The following is a 9351-nucleotide window of genomic DNA, read 5'->3' as shown; positions in this document are numbered from 1 at the left end:
TGTGATGAGGCTCATCCCCAGGACAGAAGAGGGAAGAGATTGTGTCTGCAGGAGGACCTCGAGGGTCCCTTCAAGGCCTGTCCTAGGGGTTTCCTTCTCCCCTCTTTTATATATTGAGGACTTACTCACTTCTAGAATAAAAGCCCCATGTCCACTGCCCTTTCTCTCTGATCTACTTCCCATAGTCCCACAGTCCTCCTGAGTTCTGCCCGAGCCTCCGGAGCTGAGAGCCCAGAGTTCAGAGATGAACAAATTTGTTTTATCCACCTTGACCTGGTGGGCAGCTCAGGACTACCTGCAGCTCAGGACGGGGTGCTGTGGGTGCCGGAGCCTCCCTGGGGGCCTGTATGAGAATACAGCGTGTGTTGGCACAGATGTGGAGCACGTCCCTCAGCCACTCCCAGCATGCTCTCTGCTCACAGATGCCGTGGCATCTTCAACTTTAGAAGCACTGTTAATGTGCCCGTTCAGAAACATTTGTGTCCTCTACCAAATGCCAACTCTTCAGACAGGGACACAGGGGCTCACAGTGTCCTAGGACAGTCCACTGAAAGAATCAGCAGACCTTATCTTTGGACGCATCAGGGACAGCTAGGGAGCTTGCCTGTGTCATTCCGGCTTACTCATGATTTCTTATTTGAATATAGGTGCTGCACACGCATGTGTGATTCTTAGTCACAAGTCATGTTCTGTCCCACCTAGATCACGTGCACACATAAAGTTATGTAATTACTTTTGCTTTTCAATGTGAAAACTAAGGTATTTTGAGGTCAGGTGTTGGGATACACACCTTTAATTCTAGCACTCAGGAGGCAGAGGAAGGCAAGACTTTTAAGTTCAAGGCCAGCTTGTCTACTTAGTGAATGAGTTCCTGGCCAGCCAGGGCTACAAAGTGAAATCCGACCTCAATATAACAAAACAGAAGAACAAACACAAATAACCCCCAAACAAATAAATTCAGGAGCTTCTTTCCTTGTGATTTGAGAGCAGTTCATCTCCAGTGGGGGAAAATTTATAAAAATAAATCTAAGCATAACTAGCCGGAGGCAGGGGGTGCCACGCTGCTGTCTCTCCGTTCCTCCCCGATGTCTGCTATGTCTTTCCCTAGGAGATGCAGGTGTCTATGGATACCTGATGCTGTGGGAGGAGGCAGGGGCTCCGCTGGAGGAGACAGCTTTGTAACATACCTCCTTCCTGGAGGAAGCTTCCCTTATCCCGCTGTCTTTCTGGGGGCCTGCAGGGCTAGAGGCAGTGAGAGCGAGACTTCTAGAGGTTGGGCTGAGCCCAGCATCCCGCTGCTTTCTGGCTTGGATACAAACGGAAGAGATGTGTGAACACTGGCAGGGGGAAGGTGGGGCTGCCCACCCCTGCACAGGTTCTAACAGGGGTCGGACCTGCTATGTCTGTGACAGTGGAAAATCTCTGTGGCCTGGCGTCTCCCTAGTGATGGTGGTTAGGTTGGGGTGCAAAGCAGTCAAGACCCACCCATCAACCTCGTGTTACCCTCTTTTCCCAGCATCTCTGAGATGCCAAGGAACGTCCCAGCATTCAGTCAGTCAGTCAGTCATCAATAGATACTTGAGATGGTGATCCCAGACCATGAAGGAGTTTCCTTCAGTGAATGGTAGTGGAACAGGTCCCCACTAACATAAAGAAGACAGAAATTATGGATGGATTCTCGTGGAACTCCCATGAGAATTCCCACGGGTGGCGTCATTGTCTCTACTACAGGGAGGCAGAAAGGGAGGCTGGGGGAGGAAGGTGACTCGTTTGAGGTCTCACAGGATAGAGGGTAGCCAGGACATTGTGTGTGTCATGTACAGCCTCATGCTCTCTGGGCACAGACTGTCCTGTCTGGGTAGTTTCCCAGGCTCCTCCTCATTGTGCTGGGCCATACTTATCAAGAGGACAAGAGAATTCAGACCTGTGGGTAAAACCAAGTTGAGTCAGAATCCTGCACCACGAGCTCATTTCCCCAAATGCATTGTGGGGTGTGTGTGTGTGGTGTGTGTGTGTGTGTGTGTGTGTGTGTGTGTGTGTGTGTGTGCATTCAGATACTAAGTATGGTGGTCAGACTCTGGGACCAGACTGCCTGGGTCTAAAATTCTCAGCTGTATGACCCTGGACACAATACTCCTCTCTTTGAAAGAACCGGGTGGTAACTAGGCCACCCTTGGCACTAGTGTGTGGAAGCTGACCCGGTGCTTGGCACGTAGCAAAATCTTTGATTTTAAAATATTGAAGAAACCTAGTCATGGTTGCAACAAGCAACGTAATAAGAGAGAGGCTACTTGTAGCAAGTGGCTTCTCAGAGGGACCCACATTTCTTGTCCCAGAATTCCCTGCTTCAGACTCACCAGGAGTTGCTCTGATACCCTGGGATCTACCCCAGGGCAGGACTGAGTTTTGCTTCTGAACTCTGATGCTCTCTCTGTGTATCCGGAATCCACACTCATCTTTTGGTCTTGGTCACCAGAGCGTCTCCCTTCCCTCTTTCCCATCAGAACCTCACTATCCTGTCCTTCAGCCCTCAGCCCCAAACCTAGGAGCAGCCCTGAACTCTCTAGTCTTCCCTATCCCCATTCACTACATCCCTCTGACAGCCTCCACCATCTAGGGCCCCAGCCTCTCCAGCCTCCATACAACCACCCCTTCAGGCCGCCCTGCCTAGCTCTCTGACTCTGTATATGATCCCTGCCCTTCCCAAGATGCTCCCAGGGCTGGTACTTCCTCTTCCAGGTCATTACCCAGAGAGAGCTGCATTAGAGAGGTCTGCCCCCAATTTCCTCCTCACTCCAGCTCTCCTCTTTAGTCCCCTTTCTCCTTAGTTTGTCTTTAGCATGCTTCTCTCTGCCTCAAGTGGTTTTAGGACTTGTTTATGAAATCTATAAACCAATTATTTATAAAGCGTGCATTACTGCCCTTCCTTATAAAGAGCAAGCTCTGAGAGAAGGAAGGAGGGAGGGATGGCAGACTAGAGGGAAGAAGGGAGAGAAGGAAAGAGGGAGGAAGGGATGAAAGGAAGGGATGGAAGGAGAAAAAGAAGTGGAGGGAAGAAGAGGGGATGGAGGGATTTGGACCAGTGGAAACTGAGGCAGGCCATCCTGGGCCCTGGGGTATTTTGGAAAGTCTATCTACAGTTGCCAGAGATGATCTTCCAGATGCTAGTCCATTTGATACTTCAGTCTGTCTTTCCTTGAGAGATAGGACCCCTGGGACAGATGTGTGGAGGTTTTTGTGGCCAGTGAAGGCTGAAGCCCCTTCCTCCACTGAAAGGCCCTCCGGTACCAGCAGCTGGTCCATCTGAAGGTGCAGGGGGAAGGGGACTTTCCAGGGTGGGTCCTTCTAATGGGGTGTTGGGACAAGACTGTTGAGAACTTGGACTGTTGGAAACAGCCAGCTTCTCCTGATATACAGCCTTTGGGGCAGGGGATTGCCAGGGATAAGACCCTGGGCTTGTCCTGACAGCCCATTTCTCTGCCAGGCTTGCTTGAGTCTGCTGTGGAGACAGAGAGTGAGGGCAGGCTGTTCCCTGAAGGGGGAAGGGGCACATAGCAATATCCTGCCTGTCCCATCGACTCAGGACCACGTGACTGAGTCATTGCTTCTCATAGAAGACAGTACAAGAGGCCGTCGGCCCACAACCTCCTAATTCTGGGGTAGCCCTTACTACTGTAGATGGCTTGGGTACCCAACCCTGCTCCTCACTGCTGTGTGTTCCTTCCTCAGTGTCAGTTCTCAGAGTATGGTTCCCATATCACCAGCAGTGCTGACACCCCAGGGCCCTATTCCAGCCCAACTGAATCTGGAACTCCAGTGGCCTGGTGTCTGGGTTCTATCTTGGCTATTCTCCACAGCTTCCTGTATAAAGCTGAAGGCTCCTGACAAGCTTTGGAGGCCTTCCCTTCTGGCCCTGTGTGACCTGAGATGTTAGTCCATAAGATGATGGGCTCCTAGAAGATGATGTTGTGATGCATGCCTTGGACCTGTTGCTTGGCACCCCTTCATCAGTGCAGCCAGGGCAGACTATGTGCTCAAAACACTATGACAGAGGTTCAAAGGCTGGCCTCACTCTGACTGTGCGATCGAGCAGTGATGTGGGAATTCCTTCTGTATATGTGTTGCTTTTATTGGTTAATGAATAAAGAAACTGCTTTGAGCCTATAGCAGAGCAGGGTAGAATAGAGCTAGGCAGGGAAAACTAAACTGAATTCTGGGAGAAAGAAGGAAGAGTCAGGGAGACGCCATGTAACCCTGCCAGAGACAGACGCACCAGATCTTTGCTGGTAGGTCATGAGCCTCATGGTAAATGTAAAATAATAAAATGGGTTAATTTAATATGTAAGAGCTTGCTAAAAGTACGTGAGAGTCAATGGCCAAGCAGTGTTTCAAATAATATAGTTTCTGTGTGATTATCTCAGTTCTGGGCAGCCAGAAATGAACGAGCTGCCTCCTTACAACAAATTGGCACCCAATATGGGGCTTGAATCCACAACTCTGAGATTAATTTATTGTAGGAGGCTCTGCTGGTTAGTTCCCAGCTGCGCAACCCCGAAATAACCACACAGAAGCCATATTATATGCAATACTGTTTGGCCAATAGCTTAAGCATATTTCTAGCTAACTCATATCTTAAATTAGCCCATCTCCATTAATCTGTGTATTGTCACAAGGCTGTGGCTTACTGGGTAAAGTTCCAGTGTCTGTCTCCGGTGGGGCTGCATGGCTTCTCTCCATGACTCTGCCTTTTTTTCCTAGCATTCAGTATAGTTTTTCCTGCCTAGTTCTACTCTGCCCTATCAGCAGGTCAAGACAGTTTCTTTATTCATTAACCAATAAAAGCAACACATATACAGAAGGACTTCCCACATCAGAGCAAGATGCTTCTTGGAACCTCAGTCCACTGACCCTCTGTGCCCTTCATTCTCCAGAGAACAGCCATGCAGCTGCCTTGGTGACCGTGAGGATGGAGCTAGGTCACCTGTGAAAAATGCTTGGGCCAGCCCCTGGGAAACTCCTGGGAGTCACAATCCTTCATCCCAAACTCCTGGGCACAGGGTTTCAGAAGTCTAATTCATTTATTATCTAAGATACTCAGTGAGGAGCTCCCATAGATTAGCATGCTGATGACTTAGGAGTTAACAATACTCCTAATTCATTTAACTTCACTAAGACCTTCTGACTCAGTCCAGAAGGAAATGGGGATCCATGGAAGAAGACCTCAAGGCAGTGAAGTGGCATGATTTGGTGAATGTCATAAAATGATGCCCAAATCTAAGCACATCCCAGAATCCCCTGGGAAGCTGGTTAAACACATACTGCTCCCTAACCCATGGTTACCTGTACCCAATAGAGTTGGTAAAGAATGTATGATCACAATTCCACTTACAGATCACCGAATAGCTGATGCTCAGAGGCAGGATCTCACTGCTAGTGAGTGGTCAGGCCCAAGACCCGATGAAAGCCCTAGGGTGAGGTCAATGAGGAACCTTTTAAGCAAGCCGTAGGGAAAGAGCTGTGGATGGAATACCCAAGCCATTTGTTGAGCTTAGCAGAGGCCCATGGCAGAGGCAAGAACACTGGCCTTAGTTTCCCCGGCTGTGAATTAGGAGTAATAGTCACTATGGTGGATGAGAAGAGTTCTGTACTAAAGGGTGCTGGCGGAACTGTCACTACTCTAGTCTGGGACTGTCATGTGGTGCCCCAGAATTTCCCTGCCCCACCCCCAGCCCACACCCTGGCATGTCTGGGCCTGGGCTCCGGGAAGAAGAGCAATCTTCCAGTTTGTGTTGCCCAAACATTGTGCAGGCCTGTTGATGTCTCTCCATGGCAACAGCGTTCCAACCTGGATGGGGGCGAAGGAGCAGATCAGTGCCAGACATCCCGAGGTGCTGTCCCCATCCCTGGGATACCGAGGGAAGCATCTGACCCAGTGAAACAAAAACCACCAAGTAAAACGTCAAGGTAACCTGGCCACAAGTGGGGAGTGTGGGAGGGAGAGGCATGGCTGGGGTGAGGGCTCCTGAATCCTGCTGTCTAGTCTATCTATATAGTCTGCCTGAAGAGTTAATACCCAGGCCCCATGGCTGTGCTATTCTGCCTCAGAGCCTGGCATGGCTGGCATTGAGCTGTGGGCTTGTGTGACCAGGCTCTTTATCAGGGGGATACAGATGTCAACCCTGGTCTTCCAATATAACTAGGAGGAAAAGATGGGTCGTATGACATCAGCCTGGGTCTGCCCTCTCCTTTGACTCTTGAGTTTGACCATGATGTTTTGGAGGACTGGTGGATACTGGGTACTGTGCAAGCCAAGGACTGTGTGTTCCATGGTTACACTTCACACTGTGAAGAAAGTGTAACTTCACAACCCAGAAACAAGCACCAGGTCAGGAGACTGACTGTGATTCTTCTGGTCACTCCCTGCAAACAGTTCTTTCAAAGTTCAGTGAAGTTGGGTGACTGAGGCAGGAGGATGGATTTCTGAGTCCTAGACTAGCCTATGTAGCACGATCCTGTCACAAATGAAACAAAACAAAGACATAAAATGAAATGCAGACTGGAGAGCCAGCAAGGAACTAGGAGATTTCAAAGCCAGAGTCCTGGATTCAAATCAACAAGTGTTGTGTGACCATGGACAGACTACTTTACTATCTTGACCTTGGTTTCCTCTCTGAAAACAGCTGGCATCTCTAGCTATGAGGCTCAGAGGGACCCTTGATATGTCTGTCCCTCACACTCAAATATAATCTATTAGGGGGGTCTAACTGACTTGGTGTCTTAGTTAGGGTTTCTATTGCTGTGAGAAAACACCATGAACAAAAAGCAAGTTCAGGAGTAAAGGGTTTATCTGGCTTACACTTCCACATCACTCCTCTTCATCAAAGGGAATCAAGACAGGAACTCAAACAGGGCAGGAACCTAGAGTCAGGAGTTGGGCAGAGGCCATGGAGGTGCTGCTTACTGGCTTGTTCCCTGTGGTTTGCTCAGCCTGCTTTCTTATAGAACTCAGGACAACCAACCAAAGGATGGTACCACCCACACTGGGCTGGGCCCTCCGTCAATCACTTGTTAAGAAAAATGCCCTACAGCCAGGCAGTGGTGGCACATGCTTTTAATCCCAGTACTTGGGAGGCAGAGGCAGGCTGATCTCTGTGGGTTCGAGGACAGCCTGGTCTACATGAGCTAGTTCTGGGACAGCTAGGACTGTTACACAGAGAAACCCTCTCAAAAAAAAAAAACCCGAACAAACAAAAAGAGAAGAAAAGAAAATGCCTTACAGCCAGCTCTTATGAAGGTATTTTCTCAGTTGAAAGTTGAGGTTTCCTCCATTCAAATGACTTTAGCTTGTGTCAAGTTGATTTAAGACTAGCCAGCACACTTGACTTTCAAATATTACCCAAATCTGTCAGAGACTGTGGAAATATACAGCATATGACAATTGCTAATTCAGATGCCAACCCACCAGAGGGACAACTCTGATGGAGGCTAATCCTGTCCAGGAAAGGCCTGCAGGACCATCGACTCTTGAAACTGGTGCTCACTCTTGCTAAAGCAGCTTGGTGTCTCCCTAATACCTGCATTGTAGTGTGTGGTCTCATGTGATATGTATATGTAGTCTCATGGTCACATCTCAGTCCTATGGGAGCATATATCTATGGGTAGTCAGGAAGATGACTTTTCGTTTAGTTGTATAGTTTTGATATATAGAATATGTACTGGGACATGCTTCATAACTAGATCAATTTGCCCCATGACGACTCTAGACACTTAAAGTCGGCCTTGTTCTTTTGCTCAGACTAATTGCACACAATTAGCTTACTTTTGCTTCAAAACAAATTCAAACTAGACCAAAGGCTTTTGTAAATAGGTCATAAGTTTGGAACTTTATGACTATGCACAAGGTCAGAGCCACAGATGTCCAACCAAGGCTGCTACAACACAGCACCCTAAGAAAAACATGCCGATTCCTGGCTTGCCAATCTGTTAATTAAAGATCTATATCTCAAAGTGTATCTCACTGGACACTGTACCCCCGCCCTCAGGTCACAGCCTTACTCCTGTAACCTTGGACCCTTGTGTTGCCATGGCAATGACTAAACTCCACGTCGCTTACCCGAGGAATGTGCTTTTGACCAATGAGAGATAACTCTTGTAATTTGTTTATTGCCTTAAGGCTCCTGTAAGGAGAAAAGGTTTTAGGCTAGAGAAGAAGAAGCCAAAAGAAGAAGCTAGGAGGAATTAGAAGCAGTACAGGAGAATTAGACTGAGACAGAACAACAAAGAGATTGATTTGGAGAAACATGTAGTGAAAGACTCCCTCGCCCTCAGACACCGAGACCTTTGCTGGCTGTTGCTTCCTTTCTGATCCCTGAGAGAGCGTTGGAGCTGGACCCCAAAGGCTCTTGTTACAAATCAACAATATCTTCTCCAAGTCAGCCTTGCTCAGAGCTACCACACTGTAAGACCACATTCCTGGTTTGACTCTCAGTGCCTCTCTGTACTGCAGTGGTATACCTTGGGACCACTGTGTCTCAGTCACCATTGGGATGAGGTGAGTCCCGTGTGGCTTCTGGTAGAACACACTTGCCCCGTCACATCCCTGATTTACGTGCTGCTGTGGACCCTCCTCTTAGGCCACACTGCCCCCCTGCCCCCACCCTCACCCTCACCCTCACCTCACCCCCTGACAGTGCTGGCAAGGTCCTGTTTTGTTTTTTTTTTTTTGAAGGCTGTTCTCCAACTTTATTTGAGATTCAGTAGGTTAGTTCTCATCCACATTGACTGTCTGTAGATTTTTGAATGTGGTAACAGGCACGTAAGTTATCAATGTGTAGAGTTTGTTTGGTGAGTCCTCATCCTCATTACGTTTTCTGGACAAACGTACCTGGATACGATATGGAACATTACTTATTCCTTTGGCCCAGACGGCTTTATTGAGCCTGGTATCAATCCACACATCTGGAGTCCCCATCTCCTTCATGACAAATTTCCGGCTTTCTTTGAGTGCCCTAGGAGCACGCTTCTTAAAGCCCACGCCATGGATGCGCTTGTGAATGTTGATGGTGTATTCTCGGGTCACCACCTCGTTGATGGCAGAACGGCCCTTCTTCTTCTCTCCACCCTTCTTTGCGGGAGCCATTCTGCTGGGCCCAAGCTGGAAAGGCGCAAGGTCCTGTTTTGACACTTCCCATTGGCTCTTCCCTCTGCCTGAATGATTTTTCCAGACACAGGCTGGCTCCTCTCTCAGGTTTGCTCTCCCATGCTGAAGATGTGCTGAAACACCATCCAGTTGGATCTGGTGTTTAAAGAGCACCCAGTTTCCCAGGCGAGCTTCCTAACCCTCGAGGTCAC

At 48.6% G+C, this 9351-nt stretch overlaps 1 protein-coding gene across 1 annotated transcript; it reads right to left on the bottom strand.

Annotated features, from left to right (window-relative positions):
- Positions 1–8724: 8724 nt before the first annotated feature.
- Positions 8725–9148, bottom strand: LOC126498420 (60S ribosomal protein L31-like). The gene has a single exon (XM_050137083.1). The coding sequence runs from the start codon at positions 9137–9139 to the stop codon at positions 8762–8764; it is 378 nt and encodes a 125-aa protein (XP_049993040.1). The 5' UTR covers positions 9140–9148; the 3' UTR covers positions 8725–8761.
- Between the last annotated feature and the right edge of the window lie 203 nt (positions 9149–9351).

The sequence above is a fragment of the Alexandromys fortis genome, unplaced genomic scaffold (assembly GCF_014885135.2).
Source record: "Alexandromys fortis isolate MF-2015 unplaced genomic scaffold, M_Fortis_MF-2015_v1.1 scaffold_29, whole genome shotgun sequence".
Taxonomy (NCBI): domain Eukaryota; kingdom Metazoa; phylum Chordata; class Mammalia; order Rodentia; family Cricetidae; genus Alexandromys; species Alexandromys fortis.
The sequence above is the reverse complement of the archived record's forward strand: the minus strand, read 5'-3'. Positions and strand labels throughout refer to the sequence as shown.